The sequence below is a fragment of the Talpa occidentalis genome, unplaced genomic scaffold, assembly GCF_014898055.3.
Source record: "Talpa occidentalis isolate TD23 unplaced genomic scaffold, MPIMG_talOcc4v2.1 talOcc4.7, whole genome shotgun sequence".
Classification (NCBI taxonomy): Eukaryota; Metazoa; Chordata; class Mammalia; order Eulipotyphla; family Talpidae; genus Talpa; species Talpa occidentalis.
In genome coordinates this window covers 85,273,058-85,296,576 of record NW_023605083.1, presented here as the reverse complement: position 1 = coordinate 85,296,576, position 23,519 = coordinate 85,273,058, and the positions used below count along the sequence as shown (strand labels likewise).

Sequence of the window (23,519 nt, the reverse complement as noted above, 5' to 3'; positions counted from 1 at the left end):
GGAATTGTCAAAATTTGGACATGCCCATAGAAGTATGTTATGCATGGTATTTCATGTGCCATGTGTGCTACTGCAGCAAAAAAAAAAAAAAAAAAAAAAAAAACCAACTAAGACTGTGGTTCTGAGACAGAACAAAGAGGGCCTGAAGTGATACCAGTTATAAAAGGAAGAACCTGAGATGAAATGGGGAGTTCCAGTATCAAGTGCCAGTATTTCAGCCAAGCTGCCAGCCTGGTGTATACCCAGAACACAGAACCGAACCACATTTTAAAGAAAGATAGGCGGCGAGTATGAGTGATCATTCATTTTATGTGTGAACTTGACTAAGCCACAGGGTACCCAGATATCTGGTTCAACATTCTGGGTATGTCTGTGAGGGTGTTGCTGGAGAAGAACATGTGCGGCCAAGTAAAGCACAATGCCCTCCCTGATGTGGGTAGGCCTCACCCAATCTGTTGACATAAACAGAACAAAAGGCTAAGTTAGAAAGAATTCACTCTGTATTCCTGTCTTTAAGCTGGGACATTGGGTTTCTCCTGCTTTTGGATCCGGATCCTGATGGGAAATCACACCATGAGCTATTCTGGATCTTCAACTTGTCAGCTGCAGATTAGACTCCTTAACTTCATAAGTCAAATTCTTATCATGCATCCATCCATCCTCATTTCCTATTGGTTCTGTTTTCTAGATTAACACAAAAGCCCAAATCAATGATTTTTGCAGAAAGAATCTATCACCTCTGATATTACACATTGGGGAACATCAGCCTCTTACTGGAACCTCCTTTAGTTTACCAGAGACCTCCTTAGCTCCTATGCCAGAAGATATGGAGGCAATGAAGTTTTATAAGTTTTGTTCATATTCATAATTATGATAATATCCAGTGAGTTTTTAGGAAATTGCCTACGTCCATCAAAGAAAAAAAAAAATCCTTCCACAGTTGATCAAAGAAAAATATTTAAGGGGCCTCCCTGGTGGTGCAAGGGGTTAAGATGTTATCTGAAGCCACTGCAGCAGGAGTTCAAGCCCTGGCCAGGAAGCTACCCACATGGTGCAGCAGACCTCTCTTGACTCGCCCGCTGCTCCCCTCAGCAGTGTGTTTCACTCGATCTGCCTGTTCTGTTTTCCACTCTATCTATGGTGAATCCTCTCACCCCACCCTCCCACACCTTTGGCCTGTACCCCAGTTCTTAAAAAAAAAAAATTAAACCTCCATTTAAACCATTTCCCTCGGGAAGAACAAGGGGAGCTTATTCTTTATGCAAGACAACAAAGAGGGAAGGAGGAAAATTTAAGCAAACAGATCTAACAAGGATGAACACTTCCTAGCGTCTTTTAATTCTCCAACACTCACTCCTAAAACAGAATCATGTTTTTCTGCTACATGAGAGTTCTCTGCTGTCAAGCACAATCCCTTCATCACAAAGTAATCAGTTTTTACTGCGGACAGACTCCTACATGAGAGAACCAGAATCTGCTCCAAATGAGTAAATAAATCAGCTGGAACAAAAGACATAAATGGTGTGAAAAAGAATAATTTTGAAAACAATATACCAACAATGTAATTAAAAATGCAAATTATTACTAAAAATCAAAATAATATTAGCTATCTTTGACTGAACACTTACTTTGTGTCAAGCAAATGTTTAAGATAGGATAGTGTTTAGGATAGTGTCTGGGGCTTACCATTAGAGTCAAATAAGCATTAGCTATTTTTATCATTCATTCTTGTTACAAGTTAGGGCAAATAAAGGGGAAAGAAGCGACATCTGAGCTGATCTTAAGAATAAACTGGGTTTTATCAGGCAAGCCATGTATAGGATGGGGTAAGGGATCCAAGACAGAGCAAGAAACAAGGTAGAGACCAGCACATTTGGGGAACTGCAAGTTTTTTTTTTTTTTTATAAATTTTATTGTTATATTCCCCATACAATTGCAGCCCCCCAATTCTGACCCCAATCCCTCCCCTCCCGCCCCCGCCCCCCTAAAAGTGTCTCTGGTTCATAGTTTTTTGTTGATTTTGATTTTCACTTTCTTATAGTTATTCATTTTCCTGGTCCCTTATTTAAGTTTTCTAGATTCCTGCTATGAGTGAGACCATCCGGTATTTTTCTTTTTCTTTTTGGCTTATTTCGCTGAGCATGATCCCTTCCAGCGCCATCCATGTTGCTGCAAATTGCATGTGTTTATCTTTTTTTTTGAATGCTGAGTAATATTCCATGGTATATATGTACCACATCTTCTTGATCCAGTCATCTATTTTTGGGCATTTGGGTTGTTTCCAAAGCTTAGCTATTGTAAACAGTGCTGCTATAAACATAGGGGTGCAGGTGTTCTTTGGAATTGATGTTTCTGTGTCCTTTGGGTAAATACCTAGGAGTGGAATTGCTGGATCATATGGAAGCTCTATGTTTAGTAGGTCCAGAAATCTCCACACAGCTCTCCACAGTGGTTGGACCAGTTTGCACTCCCACCAACAGTGCAGAAGAGTTCCTTTTTCTCCACACCCTCGCCAGCATTTGTTGTTGCTAGTTTTTTTAATATGTGCCATTCTCACTGGTGTAAGATGGTATCTCATGGTAGTTTTGATTTGCATTTCCCTGATGGCAAGTGATGTTGAACATTTTTTCATATGCCTGTTGGCCATTTGCATTTCCTCTTCAGAGAAGTTTCTTTTTAGCTCTTCTGCCCATTTTTTGACTGGATTATTTTCTTTGTTGTTGCTGAGTCTCATCAGCTCTTTGCAGATTTTTGTGATCAGTCCTTTATCATTAGTGTTGGGTGCAAAAATGTTCTCCCAGTTGGTGGGGTTTCTCTTTGTTTTTGTTATTGTCTCTTTTGCTGTGCAGAAGCTCTTTAATTTGATGTAGTCCCAGGTGTTTATCTTTGCCTTCACTATCACTGCTTTGGGTGATGTGTCTGTAAAGATGTCTTTGATGTGCAGATCACGTAGTGTTTCGCCTATATTTCCTTCTATATATTTTATGGTTTCAGGTCTTATGTCTAGTTCTTTAATCCATTTTGAGTTGATTTTTGTGTATGGTGTGAGGTAGTGGTCAAGCTTCATTCTTTTGCATGTAGCGACCCAGTTTTCCCAGCACCATTTATTGAACAAACTTTCTTTGCTCCAATGCATAGTCTTTGCTCCTTTGTCAAAGATTAGTTGACCATAAATCTGTGGATTTATTTCTGGATTTTCTATTCGATTCCATTGGTCTGTATGTCTGTTCTTGTTCCAATACCATGCAGTTTTGATGATTATGGCTTTGTAGTATAGTTTGAAGTCTGGGAGTGTAATGCCTCCATTCCCTTCTTTTTTTTCAGGAGAGCTTTGGCTATTCGGGGTTTTTTGTGATTCCATATGAATTTCATCAATACTTGTTCTATTTCTTTGAAGAATGACATTGAAATTTTGATTGGAATAGCATTGAATCTGTATATTGCTTTTGGAAGGATGGCCATTTTAATAATGTTTATTCTTCCAATCCACGAGCAGGGGATGTCTCTCCATTTCTTTGTGTCTTCTTCTATTTCTTTTAACAGTGTTTTATAGTTTTCTTTGTATAGGTCCTTTATCTCTTTTGTTAGATTTATTCCCAAATATTTGATTTTTTTTGTTTCAATAACAAAAGGGATGGTTTTTTTTATTTCTTCTTCTTCAGATTTATTGTTTGTGTATAGGAAGGCTACTGACTTTTGCATGTTGATTTTGTATCCTGCCACTTTACTGAACTGATTGATGAGTTGAATTAGCTTTTCTGTGGAGTTTTTGGGGTTCTCTATGTATAATATCATATCGTCTGCAAATAGTGATAGTTTGACTTCTTCTTTTCCTATTTGGATTCCTTGGATGTCTTTCTCTTGTCTTATTGCCCTGGCTAGGACTTCCAGTATTATATTGAAAAGCAGTGGTGAGAGTGGACATCCTTGTCTTGTTCCAGATCTTAATGGAATTGCTTTCAACTTTTCACCATTGAGAATGATGCTGGCTGTTGGCTTGTCATAGATGGCCTTTATGATGTTGAGGTATGTTCCTTGTATCCCAAGAATTTCAAGGGATTTTATCATGAATGGGTGTTGCACTTTGTCGAAAGCTTTCTCAGCATCTATTGATATTATCATATGGTTTTTATATTTCTTTTTGTTGATGTGTTGGATAACGTTGATTGATTTTCGGATGTTAAACCATCCTTGTGCCCCTGGAATGAATCCTACTTGGTCGTGGTGAATTATTTTATGGATACATTGTTGGATTCTGATGGCTAAAATTTTATTGAGGATTTTTGCATCAGTGTTCATTAGGGAGATTGGCCTGTAGTTTTCCTTTTTAGTGTTGTCCTTGTTCGGTTTTGGTATTAGTGTAATGTTGGCTTCATAGAACGTGTTTGGTATTGTCCCTTCCTTCTCAATTTTTTGGAAGAGTTTGTGAAGGATAGGCACTAATTCGTCTCTGAATGTTTGGTAGAATTCATTTGTAAATCCATCAGGTTTTTGGGGAGGTTTTTGATTACCATTTCAATTTCGCTAATTGTAATTGGTCTGTTTAGGTGTTCTATTTCTTCTTTATCTAGCTTTGGGTGATTGTAGAGTTGTAGGAATTTGTCCATCTCCTCTAGATTATTAAACTTATTTCCATATAACTGTTCATAGTAGTTACTGATTATTCTTTTGATTTCTGCTGTGTCCGTTGTGATTTCTCCTCTTTCATTGATGATCCTGTTTATTTGTGCTTTCTCCCTTTTTTCCTTTGTGAGCCTGGCTAGGGGTTTGTCTATTTTATTGATTTTTTCAAAGAACCAGCTCTTGGTTTCATTGATCTTTTGGATTGTTTTTTTAGTTTCAATTTCATTTATTTCTGCTTTGGTTTTTATTATTTCTTTTCTTCTACTGGTTTTGGGGTTTTTTTGTTGTTCTTTTTCTAGATCTTTGAGCTTCGAGATTAGGTTGTTTCTTTGAGTTCTTTCTTGTTTCTTGATGTGAGCTTCTATTGCTATATATTTTCCTCTTATTACTGCTTTTGCTGCATCCCATACATTTAGGATATTGGTGTCCTCCTTGTCGTTCAATTCAAAAAATTTTTTAATTTCTTCTTTGATCTCCTCATTAGTCCAGTGGTCTTCCAGTAGTGTGGTTTTTAATCTCCATGAGGTAGGAAAGTTCCTTGCCTTCTTTTTATGGTTTAGTTCTAGTTTGATGCCTTCATGGTCAGAAAAGATGGTTGGTATGATTTCAATCTTGGTGTATCTGTTGATGTTTGTCTTGTGCCCCAGTATGTGATCGATCCTGGAGAATGATCCGTGTGCGCTTGAGAAAAATGTGTACTCCGTTTTTTTGGGGTTTAGTGTTCTATAGATGTCTGTTAAGCCCAATTGCTCTAGGTCATTATTTAGAGCTTTGGTTTCTTTACTTATTTTTTGTCTTGTTGATCTATCCATTGTTGATAGTGGTGTGTTGAAGTCTCCCACTACGTATGTGTTTTCTCTGATGTCTGTTTTCAGAGAAGACAACAGTTGTCTGATATATTTTGGTGCTCCTTCGTTTGGTGAGTATATGTTAATGAGTGTTATTTCTTCTTGAAGTATTGTCCCCTTGATCATAATGTAGTGACCATTGGGGTCTCTTTTTATCTTTTTGGGTTTGAAATCTGTTTTATCTGATATAAGTATAGCTGTTCCTGCTTTCTTTTTTGGCCCATTTGCTTGTAGGATTGTTTTCCATCCTTTGACTTTGAGCCTATTTTTATCTTTTGTAGCTAAATGTGTTTCCTGGAGACAGCAAAAGGTTGGGTTTTGTTTCTTAATCCAGGCTGCAACTCTGTGTCTTTTTATTGAAGAGTTTAGTCCATTTACATTTAGAGTTAATATTGATATGTTAACATCTGTATTTGCCATTGTGTTTGTCTTTCCTTTGATTTTATTTATTTATTCTTTTAATAACTTTTTTTTTTTTTTTTTGGCCTTCTTTCATTGTTATTCGTCCCTCTGAGGTTCTGGCTTTAGGACTCCTTGTAGTATTTTTTGGAGTGGGGGTTTAGTTGCAATGAAATTCCGGAGTTTCTGTTTGTCTGGGAAGGTCCATATTCTTTCTTCAAAGAGGAAGGAGAGCTTTGCGGGATAGAGTATTCTTGGTTGGCATCTGTTTTCTTGGAGTCTGTTGACTATGTCCCTCCACTCTCTCCTTGCCCGTAGTGTTTCTTCGGAGAAGTCTGATGTCAGCCTGATTGGCTTTCCTTTGAATGTTATCTGTTTCTTCCCTCTTGCCAGCTTCATTATTTTTTCCTTGTCCTGGATTCTTGGGAGCTTTACTATTATGTGTCTTGCTGTATTTTTTCTTTCGTCGTGGAAGTTTGGTGTTCTTCTTGCTTCTTGTATATCAATTTTCAGCTCCTTCTTCACATTTGGGAAGTTCTCTTCAATTATCTCTTTGAATATTTTCTCTGTTCCTACTTCTCTCTCCTCTCCTTCTGGTATTCCTATAACTCTTATATTTCCTTTCCTCATGGAGTCAGATAGTTTCCGAAGTCTTTCTTCATTCTTTTTCCTTCGTACTTCTCTTTCCTTTTCTGTTTTGGTTCTTTTTATTTCTGTGTCTTCAAGAGCACTTATTCGTTCTTCCATTTCATCAATTCTGCTTTCATTGCTTTTCCCAGAATTCTTTAGTTCTTCCACTAATTCTTTGATCTCCTGCATTTCTTTTACTTCCCTCTTTAGGGACTCAATTTCATTCTTCTGATCGTTGATTATTTTTCCCTTATCATTGTTTTCCTTTATGACTTCTGTCAGTTTTTTAATCACGGCAATTTTAAATTCTCTTTCTGGAAGGCTCAGAAGTTCTTCCAAGTTACTGTCGTTGCAATCTGGGGGCTGGTTTTCTTTTTGTGGTATGCTTTTTCTCTGGAGAGTTGCTAGGTTGCGTGTGGTTCTTCTCCTCCCTACTGTCTGTTTTCTAATTTGCCGTATGCGTTGGGACACTGTGTTGTTGGGACTGGCCGGCATCTTGGGTGGGCTTCTCTTCTCCCCTCTGGTTCCTCCTGGAGTCATCTGTCAGTTTCAAGCAGTCTTTATTGGAGAAAGGTCCCTGTCCTAAAATGTCGATGTGGGGACACACTCCCCTGTGCGCCTGGTCTGCCCCGGCGGTGGGGAACTGCAAGTTTTTCACTGTGCAATATAAAGCCTCCTGTTAAGGAGGCCGGGGAAGAATGGGAGACAGATGGGCCTAGAGCTATGTGGGTGATCAGTATGATTCTCATTAGTGACATCATTGAAACAAACTATTGATAATGAGGTCAGACCTAGAAAACCTGGTCTTCTCACTGGGGATATATTCTGAGGGCAGGTGGGGAAGACAGCAAGTGAAGAACCAACTATAATACAGGTGAGGGATGCCATAACAGAGATCTGTAGGGCCAAATGCTAACTGCACATTGGAGGGGAGGTTTCTTAGAGAAGGTGACATCTGGAAGGGATAGCGTACACTATAGCTTACTTTTGAGAACAACTTCATTAGACTGACTAGAGAAGTAAGGGGCATCTATAGGAGGAACCAGCATATACAAAGGCTTAAAGGTGTGACAGTGGGTGACAGCTGGAGGATTTTTACAGCAGGTCAGGTCAGAGTGTTGTGCCAAGATGAGTGTGTAGGAGATGACGACAGGAGGCTAGATGGGGTTTAGTGGTGAGAGACCTTAAGATCCACTTCAAAGGGTTTTGGTTTCAAAGCACTGACAATGAAGGTGTGTGTGTAGGGCAGATACATGAACAACTGGTGTGGAAAGATGATGATGGTCTTAGGAGTCATGCAGAGGAGGTGAAGATGCTGGAGGTCAGTGGACTTTGAAAAAATTGTACTCTGACCTAATGAGATTCAGAGAATGGGGGAAAGGAGTTGACCAATGCCAAGGTTTGTGACACGGGGAGTGAGTCAATGTGATACTCTGTCATAATTAACCAGAGTCTAAGAAAGCAAGTAGGACCAGTTAAAATCTCAAATATTTGTTGAATTAATGAATAAATGAAAGACTGGATGGTTAGAGAGGGTAGGAGGAGAGAACAAAGTGGAAGAAAAATAGGTAGAGGTTGGAGAATCAGTTTGCTTTTGGATCCATGGACCCTGAGGTCTCGCCAGAAACCACCTAGGGACATCACTGGTTGAAGAGCAGGAGACATCCAACTCGGAAACCACATGTGATTCCCCAGCAGTTTGTTGGACATCACCCTTCCCCCGTCTTGGGAGGTTACATCTTAGAAAAGAGCTAACAGGGAGACGTTTTCTGCAATTGCCTCTTCTTGGCCCACAGCAGGGGTCAACAAAAAGATGGTTCAGAAGAATTTGGCTAAGTGTGTGTATTTCAAGCCAAAGGTTTCCGGAAGCTTCTCTCACAGGTATGGAATTCAACCACAATGACCACTGTGGTGAAGCACTGTTTTGATCCAAGAAAAAAATGATGAGCAAAATGACATTGAGACCAAGTCATCTTTCAAGTAGATATATTTTGTTTGCTTAAGAATGGAAATTCTACTTTTATTACAAGCAAATCTTCTGATGCACCAAATTCAAGGGTGAGGTTTCATTTAAGGGCAAAAAAAAAAATAAATAAATAAAACAGTAGTGAGAGAACAGTGATTTTTTTTTTAGTTTTTTTTTTTGTTGTTGTTGTTGTTGGTTTGTTTTTGTTGTTTTTTTTTTTTTGACGGGAGGGTGGAATGGTCTTATCATCATTCAGGGCATAATTCCAAATCCTGGTCTCTGCAGACAACATACAGCCTTGAGCACTTGGGGGAAGGGGGTGTTTCTTTATATCTTCATGTGTAAAATGAAAGAATTTAATTAAATAAACTTTGGATTTACTACCAGGGCTGAGGTTTATGATAAGATTATGATTAGGGGCACATAAAAGGAGAAAATATCTTAATAAAAGCGTCTTTGTTGCCTGTTCGAGTCTTTCTTAGTAAACCAATAAGTTATACTTTTCCTGGAGAGGAAAATCTTGGAAACGACCCATTTCCCCAATAGGAGAGCATTTCCTGTAATTCACATGTGGTAGAGTTAAAAAAAGACCACTTGAACCTAGCTCAGATAGGTCAAGGAGAAAAATTCAAAATAAGTGTTTATTTTTCAGATTAAAACCAAACAATCAGACTCAAAATAGAGATGCCCACAGGCTCTGTAAGTGGCCGTGAGCTGGCATGCCCAAAGACCTCTACTAATGGGAGGAAGAAGTAGGGCAAAGAGGAAAAGGAATCCCCCCACCCCTTTTATCCCCCCCCCAACCCCGTCAAGGGGGCAGAGCTGGGGATCTGTTGGTCAGATTCCTTAGACATATTTTGGAGCCAAGCATCCTTTTGGCAAAAAAAAAAAATAAGTCATTTGTGAAGGGCAAATATTTCTAATTGGAAACTAAGTAGGGTTTTTGGTTGACAACGGGATGTGACATCCTGAAATGAGGCCCTCCTCTTCAAATCCCACAGTCTGGACCAGACCTTCCAGAGGCTGATCACACCTCTGAGATGTATGGTGCTCAGATATCTGGGGATTTCCCTTTTCCTTTCTGCTTCCTCTATGCCAGGTAGCCTGAGCCCTGGTGTACTCTAAACAACAAGAAAGCTTTATGCACTGGAGGGAGGAGCTGGAACAAAGAGCCATCAGCTAGAGACTGAATAGCTGTGGAATGTCTTCCTGGGAAAAGTGAGATAGAAAACTGATCTGAAAAGTGAAAAGGGGTCTGACATAAGAAAGGCAGAGCAATAAAGCTTATAAAAGATAACAGAAGGTGAATGAAAAAAAAAAAAAAACAAAAAAACGTTGGACAAAGTCTGAGGTAGGGTGAAAGGTTTCTTCTCATGGCACAAAACACCAACCTTAAATGAAAAGTCTCACAAATCTGACTTCATTTTAAGATTAATACGTAACTCTATTTATAAAAAGGCCCCAAGCAGGCAAAACTAAACCATTATATTTTTGAACAGGCTTCAGTTGAAAATTCAAGAGGGAGACCAGGGAATGATTGCCACAAAAGTCTAGTAATGGTTCCCTTTGAAAGAGAGGAGGGGGTTGCCAGGGAAGAAGCACTCCTGGAGACTAACAAAGGTTTGTTTTCAGACTTAGATGCAGTTATAGGGGCACTCACTTTAAAATAATGCACTCACTCGTCCCTTTATGTCTTACATGCTTCTCTTAATGTCTGTCAAGCTGGAGCATAAAGGTTTTAAGGGAAAAAGATGTGAAGGGGAAGCAGACAGCTGACTGGCTGACAGGAAATGGGAGAGTGCCCTAAGAACAGATGAGTCAAAGAAACAACATACAGGGGGCCTCCCTGGTGGCGCAAGGGGTTAAGCACCAACTATGAAGCGGTCTGCAGCCTCTGCAGCATGAGTTCAATCCTCAGCTGGCCAGGGACCAACCCTCATGGCAAAGCAGACCTCTCCTGACTTGACTGCTGCTCCCCTCAGCAGTGTACTTCAGTCGATCTGCCTGTTCTGTTCCCCACTCTGTCTCTGGTGAATCCTCTCACCCTCCTGCGCATCTGGCCTGTACCCCGGTTCTTGTATAAATAAATAAATCTTAAAAAAGAAAAAAAGAAACAACATACAAATTCAGGAGAGTCAGTAGGACAAAAGGGAGTGAGCCCATCCTCCGTCAGGGATGATCAAATTTAAAACCAAGTCTTTCAAACAAACAGTAAAAAGCAAAGTACTATAGGGCCTCCCTGGTGGCAGAGCGGGTTGAGCACAGCACTATGAAGCTGTCCGCAGCCTCTACAGCGTGGGTTCGATTCCACAGCGCGTGTTCGATTCCCGGCCGGCCAGGGTGATTCCCACATGGCGTGGCAGACCTCTCCTGTCATACCTGCTGCTCCCCTCAGCAGTGCTTTCTGTCTGTCTGCCTATTGTGCTCCCCACTCTGTCTCTGGTGAATCCTCTCACCCTCTGGCGCCTCTAGCCTGTACCCCAACTACTGTGTAAATAAAAAATAAATCTTTAAAAAAAAAAAGCAAAATACTGTAAAGAAGTGATTACTTTAAAGAGTGATAGTGGTGTTTTAGTTGTGAATGTGTTTTTAAAGATTCCTTATCTTTTAGAAATACATACTAAAGCATTTATGATGGAAATGAGGACAGCTGGGATCTGCTGCAAAAGAAACTGGGAGGAGAGTAAGGGTATGGTGACATAGATGAAATGCTACTTGCTGAGAACTGCTGTGGCTGGACAAGAGGGTATATCACAGGGCCTCCCCCGTGGCGCAGCGGTTGAGCGCTGGGTTGCGAAGTTGCTCGCAGCCTCTGCATCGCCGGTTCGATCCCCGGCCACCGGGCGAGGGTCCCACATGGTGCGCAGACCTCTCCTGCCGCCCGCTGCTCCCCTCAGCAGTGTATTTCATTATTCTGTCTGTTCTGCTCCCTGCTCTGGCTCTGGTGAATTCTCTCACCCTCCCATGCTTCTGACTGTACCCGGTGCTTGTATAAATAAATAAATCTTAAAAAAAAAAAGAAAAAAGAAAAGAGGGTCTGTCCGCGGTTGCCATCATGGTTTACGCGGCCAGTCAGGTGCTCCTGGGCTCCAGTCTCACCACCCTGTCCCAGCCGCTCATGTACGTGAAGCTGCTCATCCAGGTGGGTTATGAGCCTCTGCCTCCAACAATAGGCTAAATATTTTTGGGCAGCAAGTATGTCAGCTTCCTGGGCTCTTTGGTTATGCTCAGCACATTGCGAGCATCGAAGGGAAGCGTGGGTTGTTCACAGGCTTAACTCCAAGACTGTGTTCAGGAGTCCTTGGAACTGTGGTCCATGGTAAAGTTTTACAGCATTACCAGGCGTGTGATAAGAATGAGGAGTTAGGACCTGGAAATGCACAGAAAGAAGTTTCATTTTGCTTTGACCGAGTTATCAAGGAGACAAGTCGAGAGATAATGGCCCGTTCTGCTGCTACCCTCATCACACATCCCTTCCATGTTATCACTCTGAGATCTATGGTACAATTCATTGGCAGTGAATCCAAGTACTGTGGACTTTGTGACTCCATTGCAACCATCTATCAGGAAGAGGGCATCCTAGGATTTTTTGCGGGTCTTATTCCTCGCCTCCTAGGTGATATCATTTCTTTGTGGCTCTGTAGCTCACTGGCCTACCTCATCAATACCTATGCACTGGACAGTGGGGTTTCTACCATGAATGAAATGAAGAGTTATTCCCAAGCTGTCACAGGATTTTTTGCCAGTATGTTGACCTATCCCTTTGTGCTTGTCTCTAATCTTATGGCTGTCAACAACTGTGGGCTTGCTGGTGGGTGCCCTCCTTACTCCCCAATATATACTTCTTGGATAGATTGCTGGTGTATGCTACAAAAAGAGGGAAATATGAGTCAAGGAAATAGCTTGTTTTTCTGGAAAGTCCCCTTTGGGAAGACTTATTGTTGTGACCTGAGAATGTTAATTTGAAGATGTGGGACAAGGACAGTGACATTTCTATAGTCCCAGATGCACAGAATTATGGGAGAGAATGTTGATTTAAATACAGTGTGGTGCGCTTTTTTAATAATCATTTAATCTTGGGGGAAAAAAAGAGGGTACATTACAGAATTTGGAAGCTTGGGAGATACCACTGCATTTTAAAATAAGGCAAAGGAACACTATAGTGGAAAGATTCTAATACCGTTTCTTCAATAGACAGGAAGGACTTTCCCTGGCACCACTAAGGAACAGAATTCTAACATATAGTCTCTCACATGCCTATGCTGTGTGGCACCACTCAGCTCCAAGATCACCTAGACCAAGAGTTAGCAACAGTGCCCCACACTCTCTGTCAACAACAGAAATAAATGATTATAATAACAAAATCATCTTTCACCTGATAATTTTCTGAAATACCTCTAATACTTAGTACACCTTACTCAGGATGGTATTAAAGCCCAAAATTTATGCAAATACACATTTGACCAAGGACTCCTTCCCAGATCTATCAGAACTCTTATGAATCAATAATAAAAAGGATAAACAACACAATAAAAGCAGTTAAAAAATTTGAAGAGACACTTCAAAGGTAGACAGGTGGATGGCCAGTATCAAATCATATCAAAAGGTGTTCAATATCAACCATCTTAAGGGAAATAAATGCAAATTAAACCCACTTCACAGCCACCAGAATAACAAAATAAAGACTGACAACACCAAATGCTGGTGAGAAATTGGAACAATCAGAATTCTAATACATTGCTGATGGGCATATAAACTGGTACAGCCACTTCTAAGAATTTTTATAAATGTAAACTACATTTATCCTATTACCCCACATTTCTACTCACAGGTATTTCCCTAAGGGCAATGAAAAAAATTCCATAAAAAGAACTGTACAATGTTTATAGCAGCCCCAACTGGAAACAACTCACACCTCCTCAACAGAAAAACTGGCGAAATGGTGATACGTTGATTCAGTGGAATACTTTTCAGCAATAAAAAAACTACTGATGATACACATGAAAGTGTGAATGAACCTTACAGATATTAAATATTATACATACTGTATGACTCCCCATGTTTCAGAACAGGGGAATTACAGGGACAGAAGGCCACAGATGATGGGGGGTAGGAGGAGAGGTAAAAGAGTTGACTGAGGGAAATTTCTAGGGAAATGGAAATGTTCTGAATGATATTTACATAACATTGTCCAAACACACTGAAGATCTGTGCATTTTATCATATTATTTCCTTCAAAATGCCAACAACAACAACAACAACAAAAACCCAAAACCAGAAAACCAAAAACCAACCCATACCACTAACAAACATTTGTTCTTCCATTGAGGGGTAGGTAATGGAGAATTGTAGCATGAACACATGGTATGTTCACATTCCTTCTAGGCATGTCCACCCTTCCATGAGTGAAGGTCTCCCTCCTTTCTTTCTGTGCCATATCGGGTCTCAGTGAAAGCTGCCAATCACCCTCCAACCAGTTTCCTAAGCCAGGAAACAAGAGTCCTCCCGTGCTCTTCTTTCGTCCTCCCTTCTACTCAGTCACTTTCTAGATAGCTCCTGAACCTACTCCTCTCCTTTCCAAGCCAAAGGCCTCAGCTGGAGTTCAGATCCATGTTACCACATCTGCCTCCTGAATTTTCAGCCTGGCTCCCGAGTCTGTCCTCATCCAAAACCAAAAGTCTCCGTTTTACATCCTTCTATTGCTTTCTATCACCCTGAGGATAAAGACCAAACTCCTTAGCAAGACAAGCCAAGATGGTCAGTCCCCTCATGTATCACACAACCCTCTGCTTTAGCAGTTACAGTCGCCTAGAGTACCCTCCCACCACTGGCTGCTTAACGCTCCCCAATCTTCACACTGTCCACCCTAAACCCCTATTCTTCCTTAAGACTTAGACTGATCATCACCTGTTCTTCCAAGTCTCTCTCCTAGGTCTCCCTCTCTGTCCTTTGCCTCCAGACACCCTCTTACACTGGGGTCTACGCTTAGAAAGATGGCTCGTAGCCAGTGAAGCACTTCACCTATGTGAGCTCATTTAATAGCAATTATCACTCACTAGCACAGTCGTGATTGTTTTTCTGTTTTGTCTAAACTGACTAAGCTGTAAATGGGGGTTATTTTGTTCAACTTTTTCCTCAGTACCTTTTCAGGTGCAAGGAAAATACAGTTACAAGTGAAATATGTGCTGAGTGAACGAACGTCGTGCAAGGTAAGGCACAAAGTGGTTTGTATTTCATTTCACTTCAACAAGCAAAGTGAAAACCTTAGGCCAGGCTAGACACCAAGGTTTCTACCTGGCCGGCTATGGCAAGTATTTCCTGGAGGTAAATCACTCCCCGTGGCTGGTCACCCCCAGATGTTTCCACTGCCTCACTCTCTTCTCTAACTACAGCAAACTCTTTACCTCTTATTAAGTGTATACTCACACTGTCCTGTCTCACACACATAATCTAATGTAATCCCGCAACAGCCGTGCAAGTGGGCATCATCATCATCCCCAAGTTTATCCATGAGAAAATTGAGGTTCAGAGAGGGTAACATTTTTTTAAGGAACCAGGGCCACTGAATGTGACTAGAATGAAAAGTGGCTCTAACACCAAAAAGCCTACATTCTTCCTACACACCACACCACTTCCCAAGAAGAAAACACAGAAAAGCTTGTTACTGCTAGGAGACAATGGTTTCTGAATCACACTCATGGACATACACACCCACTTTTTATAGGATGAGAGACTGTTCTTCCCCCCCCCCACAATAACAACACTTTTATTTTATTTTTTTTTTAAGATTTATTTATTTATACAAGCACCGGGTACAGTCAGAAGGGCGGGAGGGTGAGAGAATTCACCAGAGCCAGAGCGGGGAGCAGAGCAGGCAGAAAGAGTGAAGTACACTGCTGAGGGGAGCAGCGGGCGGCAGGAGAGGTCTGCGCGCCATGTGGGACAGCCGGGGATCGAACCAGCGCTGCAGAGGCTGCGGACAGCTTCGCAACCCAGTGCTCAACCGCTGCGCCACCGGGGAGGCCGATGGGAGACTGCTCTTGCTGAGGCTTCTATGGGCTGGGACTGCATGGAGGCAGATGGCCCCTCCTCTCTGCTCACCCCACAAGCAGCACCTTTCTACCTGCTCAAATTCATCTGTGGCTGATATTTATAGTGAGGAACCCGGACTGATGTTTACAAGTAATCATAATACATTTACAGTCTCTAAGAGGCTCTGGATTAAAACTGTAAAATCTTCAAATGTCAAACCTCAAGTAGGTAAAGGTTGCAGAACTGAGAAGAGAATGTCTGACAAGTGTACTGCCTTAAGGAACAGGTAGTATGTTGGAGGCAATTCTGGGAAAGGAAGCTACAAGCCTTGAGGATCTAGAAGATACTGAGGGAAGCTGTTTAAGGCAAGGTTGACGGTCAATAGCTGAGATGCTGAGGAGGTAAGCAGCAAGCTGCCTCCGAAGAGGTGATATAAAGCAGAGAACTAGGCTGACAAAATTTTAATTTCATGGAGAACAGAGCCTGCAGAACCCAAGAGAATGTAAGGAAGATGAGCTTGACTCTGCCTGGACAGGCGTGTTCTCAAGACCAACCGAAGCCAAGCGGGTCCCCCAAGGCTCAGCCACGGAGCACGAGGAGAAAACTCGTGGGTGGGTGATCCTGTCTCTCCTGAGGAAGAGTGGGATAAGAGAAAGATCTATAAGCAGCTGGCCCAGTCTCTTCTTCCTCTCTGTATCTGATCCATCAACTCATAGAATTTAAGTTTCCCCATTTTTAAATGGAAAAAAGAGACTTTTTTTCTATCTTTCCTTCACAATCCTTCTTTTTTCATACCAACACATGCAAGAACCATACTGAAGAGGCCAGAAAGGTAAAGACTGGAGGCAGAAGAAAGCAGATTTGGATAAAAGAAGCTGACTCTCACTAAATCTCAATTTCTCAGACATGGAAACACCAGCGGCTTAGGAGCTAGGCCTCTGCTCTGCTCCCCCAGAGACCCCACCCCCAGGCAGAAGCTGCTGGCTGGCTGTTGTAAAAGTAGTCTTTGTTCTTGGAGCTCAACCAGCTTGCGCCTCAAATTTCCATTACATCCACAGCTCTAAACTCCTCCTCCAGCACCTTCAGGACCTCAGGCGAAAGAAAGAAAAAAGCTGTCCATAAACATCCTGGGCTAAGAAATGGAAAACTCCTCTCAAAAGATCACCCTTGAGGAGACCCTCTGAATCCCACTAGAAAGTGGGCACAACACTGGCAGAACCAGAAACAGCCACAGCCAAAAGCACAGAGAAAGACTCACTTTGTAAAGATTTCAGGGGCGACTGTCACGTTGAGTTCAAAGCGCAGAACAGAGGCAGCAAGACCGAGAGACCGTGGCCTTGTCAGTGTGATGAGCATGTCTTAAAAGAGACTCACTTACTGAGGAGGGTGAGGTAGGGTGTGGTCGGCAAGGAGCAGAGAAAAATCAAGGCTCACAAAAGCAAGTTCTGCAAGCCTAGCTGGCACTGGAAGCCTAGCTGGCAAGCCTACCTGGGGCACTGGAATCTAGTGGTCACAGGAGGGGAACTGGCTGGGGAGGAGAGTGTGGGAACACCTCTCTATCTCTCCCTCTTTCTTAAAAAACAAAAAACAAAAAACTGCGGTCCTCATTTGGTTTTCTAGTCACCTAGATCAGAAGGAAATGTAGTGTGCAGTGTCCTGAGTGGGGACTACAAAGGTCCAGATACCAGAAAAGAGAGGAATGGCCCCTTGAGCTGCCTTCTGATCCCCAGGGATTTATCGCCTCTAGAAGCCCTGTGAAGGCAGGTTTTCTAGAAAGCGAACAATACTTAAGCAGCTATACTCCAATCACCAATCTAGAATGTCAGGAACCAAAGGTCAAAAAGATGGTTTCTTTAGGGCCACCCTGGCACTATGAAGCAATCCACAGCCTCTGCAGCATGAGTTTGATCCCCAGCCGGCCAGGGAGAAACCCACAAGGCACAGCAGACCTCTCCTGTCTCACCCGCTGCTCCCCTTGGCAGTGTATTTCAGTCAGTCTGCCTGTTCTGTTCTCCACTCTGTCTGGTGGATTCTCTCTTCCCCTGCATCTCTGACCTGTACCCCAGCTCTTATATGCATAAATAAATCAATCTTAAAAAAAAAAAAGATGGTTTCTTTACTCTCATATTTGATTCAGCCCCCCCCCTTCCCTGCCCCCAATCTCACACTCATGATTTCTTAGACACAATGAAAAGGAAGTGTTAGCAGAGACTTAGGCCCTTAGGCCTTGCAGGTTTGTTCTCCTCTCCTTCCTGGAGCAAGGCCTCTCCCAGAGCCATGCTCTGCCAGATCCTGGCCAGGAGAAGACGCATCCCAGCCTGATACCCCTTTGTATTTATTGGAGCCGGAGGTGATGGAGCAGAGTTGTATGTCATGTGTCAATCCAGATGTTGGATGAGGCACAAAGAAGAGACCAGAGCCCTGGAACCAACTGGGTCCCAATGATCAAAACCAGTTCCACTCAGTGAATGTAAATCACAGCAAAGTGAAGAAAGAAGGTCCAGACTTCTAAGTGAAATAGTTCACTTAGAAATATAGCTGCTTAAAATGAAGGTCTTCCAGAAGCCATCTGCACAATTTTCCACTTAACCAGTAGAAATATTTTCCCTCTAAATGCAAAAAATCATGTGGCGTGTTGTGTTGGCATTTACACAGATTGACAAAGACCTGAAACTTGTGAAAAAAGAGAAAACGAAAACGAAGCATTAAAAGCTATCATTTATCATCGCCTTTGGGTCCCCACCCTCATATAAACAGCTGGGACAAGGAAGAATGACTGAGGTGTGTATGGAAGAAGAGTCTGGCTGAGTGTGTCTCTGGCGAGAGCCATTTCTCTCAAAACATTTAAAGACAGCCTGAGCCAAGTCTCCTGAGTGGGATCATCTGGCACAGGGGAAAGAGTTCCAGGAAGACTCTAATCAGGATGACAGGTGCCACAGAGACCCGGCAAGGCTTGGATGGTGCCCGTATTAACAAGATGCGCATGTCTGATCAGGAGATAGGTGCTAAAAAGGGTTGAAGATTCTACAGAGCATATCCCATGTTCAGGCTTCCATCCCTCCCATTCAGTTTCTCAGCTATGACTCATTTCTGGAAGTAAATGGCCCTTTTTCTTTTTGCACATTTCCCATGTGAAAGACAGGTTCAGTGCCCACTTGGAGACTGTGATATCAGCTTTTGATGCCCCTTAGGAAATTTTAAACAAAGGTTCCAAATTTTAAACTCTGGCACCAAAATCACACAAAAGGCAGAAAAGAGGTTGGTGTGAGGTGGAGCGTTCTGATTCTAGTGCTGGATTTCTCAGCCAAACCAGCCCTCTGGGACCCAAGTGTAAGGCAGACTAGATTCCTGTTGGGAAACCTTGCAGGGGTACGTTCTTGCACAGACTCTCACCAACATTATTCTTGGCTCTCTTAACATTGTCTTGGCTTTACAAAATCAATAATGAAGCAAAAGGTCCCAACATATCTAGGCTGGACTAAAAGGACTTTGCCCTTACAAGCCCAAAGAATATTTAGTCCAAGGAGATATGTTCCGCTGGACACCTGACACATTCACATGATTTTTCCTTGGGAGGGCCAGCAGTACACAGGAGGCTTTGCTATATGAGAATCAGTGTTGCTAAGCTACCAGGAGTCACTGTGGCGAAGGAACAGCCAGGGATTCCAGAGGAAAACAAAACAATATCAGCAGGAGAAAGGGAAGAAGTAGATAGGAAATAAAGTCTCAATTATTCAATGATTTTTAAGGCTCTGAAGGGAAACTGCTGGATTTGAAAGTTTCAGTTCTAGAAAGGGGATCAAAAAATCCTTTCCAGTGGTCCTGAAATAATATATGACACAAAGAATGCAGAGAACAAGCAGCTTCACTCCTCTGGATGCTTTTATTCCTGAACTAAATCAAAAGCAAGAGAGTCTTGATCCCTTTCTATTATTTATCCTAATATTTTTGCCTGACGATCTGGGTACAACAAGCAAATTTTTAACTAGTAGGAGCCCAATAAATGCTTGTTAGTTGGCTGAGCAGAGCTCTCCCAGGGAAGAGGCCACAGTGAGGAAGGACTGTCAGGATGTGTGTGAAGTTCTGCAGTTACAGGACAGTGTGGGAGTCAGTGGCTGTGACATAGGAAGCGTGTCATTCACACGCTCTTCTCACCAAAGTCAACAAGACCACCTTCCTCTGCACCACATATTTGGGAATTTTCCAAATCCCAGGTATTTTCAGTCTTTTCTCCTTCTACTAAAGTCCTACAACTCCTTCCAAATGAAGAGGTTTAAAAAAAAAAAAAGAATTTATTTGTTAGAACCAGCCATAGGTAAACAAATACAAAGAAAAGTGTGTGCTAGCCAATTAAACAGAAATGCAGGCTCCTGGCAGCCACATGACCCAGTTTCCCCATTCACTTGATGTATGTAAACCCCCATTACTACAATGAACTTTTTTTGCTTGGTGGGGAGCGGGCGGGGAAGAAAGGATTTCCATGTGTTTCTACTTCCTTATTCCTAAGAAAAAACAAAACCCCATTTAACCCAGTTCCCGTTCAATGGAAAGGATGGATAACAGAATGGACAAGACTGAGGTTTGGGTGTCACAGAAGCATGCGTTTGAGTCTTCGTTCTAGTCTGATCAGTGAGCCATAAAATCTAGAACAAGTACACTAAGCCTGTCCAAACCTCAGGTCTCTCATTGATAAAACAGAGATGTCTATAACTATTGAAATTACAGAGCTCGCTGAGATAGCTAGCTGATATAAATGGTGTTCAAAAGCATGTGCTCACTTAGTGTTCCTTTCTCTTCAGCTTGGGTTCACCCTATACCTAAGGGGTATGGTGCAGGTACCATCCTAGGTTACAGAAAAGGACAGAAGACTGGGCCAACGGAGTTTTTAATATAAAAGTAAAAGAAATGAAAGATGATCCATATCCTAGAACAGGACCAGGGAAAGTTCAGCAAGCTTTAAAAAACAAGGGCCTCCCCTGGTGGCGCAACGGTTGAGCACTGGGCTGTGAAGCTACCCGCAGCCTCTGTAGCCCCGGTTCGATCCCCGGCCATTGGCGAGGGTCCCACATGGCGCGGCAGACCTCTCTTGCTGCCCATTGCTCCCCTCAGCAGTGTGTTTCATCGGTCTGCCTGTTTTGTTCCCGCTCTGGCTCTGGTGAATTCTCTTACCCTCCCGCGCTTTTGACTGTACCCAGTGCTTATATAAATCAATCAATCTTTAAAAAAAAGATTTAAAAAACAATGGTGAGCTAAGGTGTTCAGACAATTGCTACCATCAAACACAATAAAAAACACAGCAGGGATGTTCAGAGGACTTTCTAGTTATGTAGGATTTACTGAGACACTGACCAATCCATTCAAAACTCCATACTCAAGAAAAACAAGAGGACCTCCCTGGTGGCACAAGGGGTTAAATCTCAGCACTATGAAACTGTCAGCAGCCACTGCAGCACAAGTTGGATCCCCAGCCAGGGAGCTACCCACATGGCACAGCAGACCTTTCCTGTCTCGCCCGCTGCTCCCCTAGCAGTATATTTCAGTCGATCTGCCTGTTCCGTTCCCCACTCTGTCTCTGGTGAATCCTCTCACTACCACCCCCAACACCCCCGCACTTCTGACCTACGCCCCAACTCCTTTTTTAAAGATTTATTTATGCATACAGGAACTGGGGTACAGGCCAGAGGTGTGGGGGTGAGAAATTCACTAGAGACAGAGTGGGGAGCAGAACAGGCAGATCTACTGAAATACACTGCTGAGGGGAGCAGTGGGCGAGTCAGGAGAGGTCTGCTGCACCATGTGGTTGCTCCCTGGCCGGGATAGAACTTGTGCTGCAGTGGCTGCGGATAGCTTCATAGGTTGTGTCTTTTTTTTTTTTTTTTTAAAGATTTATTTATTTATTTATTTATACAAGCACTGGGTACAGTCAGAAGCGCAGGGGGGTGAGAAAATTCACCAGAGCCAGAGCAGGGAGCAGAGCAGGCAGAAGGACCGAAGTACACTGCTGAGGGGAGCAGCGGGAGGCAGGAGAGGTCTGCGCGCCATGTGGGACCCTCCTCCGGTGGCTGGGGAGCAGCCGGGAATTGAACCGGCGATGCAGAGGCTGCGGGCAGCTTTGCAGGCCAGCGCTCAACCGCTGCGCCACCGGAGAGGTCCCATAGGTTGTGTTTTAACTCCTTGAGCAACCAGGGAGGCCCACACCCCAGCTCTTGTATGCATAAATAAAAAAAAATCTTTGAAGGGAAAAAAAAAAAAAGACAAGATCCAGAAAGTTGGGATTTTTCTAAGAGTAGTGCACACGAACAGAAAGCACTGCAGCCTTGTGGTGAAAGGCTTATTTCTGACCTGGAAACAGGTTCAAATCTCAGTTCTATAACCTGCCCGAGACATGACGCTGGGCTTAAATTAAATGAAGAGACACAGCAGTAAGACCAGATCTTGAACATGATAAAGGCTTAATAAGTGGTGAAGTTCCTGTTGCTGGGACACACTGAGGAGCTCTGAGCCCTGATACCCAGAGTGGTTCTGCAATTCCAGTCAAGAAGAAGACTGTGGGAAGGCAGAGAAGCAGACAGATTAGCCTGCAGGGGTTGCAGGATGCAAAGTGAGGTGGGAGTCTGGGGTTTCAAGGTTAAGGTGATGCATACTCCAGAGCCCATAGATATTTCTCATACTTCAGAGTGAGGAACAAAGCACCAGAATGCTTTGCTCTCCCCAGCTCGCCATATAAAATGTACCCGTCTCACAAAGAGCACCCAGGAGCAGTCAGTTCAGGCTCCCTAGCACTAAGCAAGCGGAAAACACTCTAAAACCAAACCCAAAATGACAGAAGTCAAATACCTCATGAGTAAAGGATCTTAATTAAACAGAGTCAAAAATGCAAATGTGCACTCAGTGTCTAGATCTACTTAGTATGAAGTAAACTTGATTAAGAACAAATCCCTTTTAAGAAAAGGAAAGAACTCAGCACCGCTCAAGCACATCAAATGCTGTTCTCAATTAGCCTCTTACCTCTGAACTTCACAAAGAACCAGCAGGTGGGAGATAATTAAAGTTTTAATAAAACTTGTTTTACATGACTCAGTTGGAACCTTTTTGTTCTGCAAAGCTTTTCCCTCTCCAGCCCAAAATGCACCCACAAAGATGGACTTTTTCCAAAAGATCATTTTTTCTGGTTACATTTGGGCTTTTATGACTTTAGGAAGATGAGAGTGGAGGGGGTAATTTATGAAAAGGAACATTTCTCTTTATCCATATTAACTTTCTACAAGGGAGTGAGTTTGCTTTTTGGATTCTCCTCCATGCCTATCAGGGGAATAATGTCCTTGCTCCCAGTTGACAAAATTTATGGAGCAGTGAATAGTCCGGGGTCTGAGGCAAGCTGTACCACCCAGCTGCAGAGCACAGGTCCTCTGTTTCCAGGAACCACTGACTTTTTTTACAAAGCTTGTTTTCCCCCATATAAAAATCTTGTCTTTAAAAGCAGTCACCTTGTAGCCTACTACCCTCACCTGCAAACCTCAGCATCCACGCCAGGCCTTACTAGGAGTATAAAAATGCTAATTCTTGGCAGTTTTTAGTTAAGAAGGTCTTCAACAGTTTGTCATGCTGCCTTCACAATAGCTAAGAGTCATGTATTACAGAAATCAAGTCAGGAAGATACTTTAAGTCGAGACAGAGGACAATAACTGTCTTCCTTTTCAATAAAGAAAATCGAGGCAGTGAGAAAATCACTCCACTGCCTAAACACAGGGGACCTGCACCCAACACTTGGACTTTTAGTTCAAGATGGATCAGAGACTGAATTTAATTTGAGAGTAACCTAAGCTAACCCCACCATGCACAACCCAATAATTATAATTTTGGCATTTTAATTGGACTCAGACCTCAGGGTTTGAATTTAAGAGGGTGAGAGTTAAAGGAATGTGTGTAAGGATTACAACTGGAATGCTGCCTTCAAGTTGCAGTTTATTTTCTCCTCAGGACTTTCCAAATCCTCCTGGGTGACTCTTTTCTGCCACTGC

At 42.6% G+C, this 23,519-nt stretch overlaps 2 protein-coding genes across 2 annotated transcripts in view; one reads left to right on the top strand and one right to left on the bottom strand.

Moving 5' to 3' along the window:
• NXN (nucleoredoxin) overlaps positions 1 to 23,519 on the bottom strand; it is a 191,505-nt gene that overhangs the window by 91,549 nt on the left and 76,437 nt on the right. The window lies entirely within an intron of this gene.
• Positions 11,507 to 12,541, top strand: LOC119231773 (mitochondrial carrier homolog 2-like). The gene is given in 2 exon segments (XM_037493540.2): positions 11,507 to 11,639; positions 11,642 to 12,541. Coding segments are annotated over 2 exon segments (909 nt in total). The 5' UTR covers positions 11,507 to 11,521; the 3' UTR covers positions 12,433 to 12,541.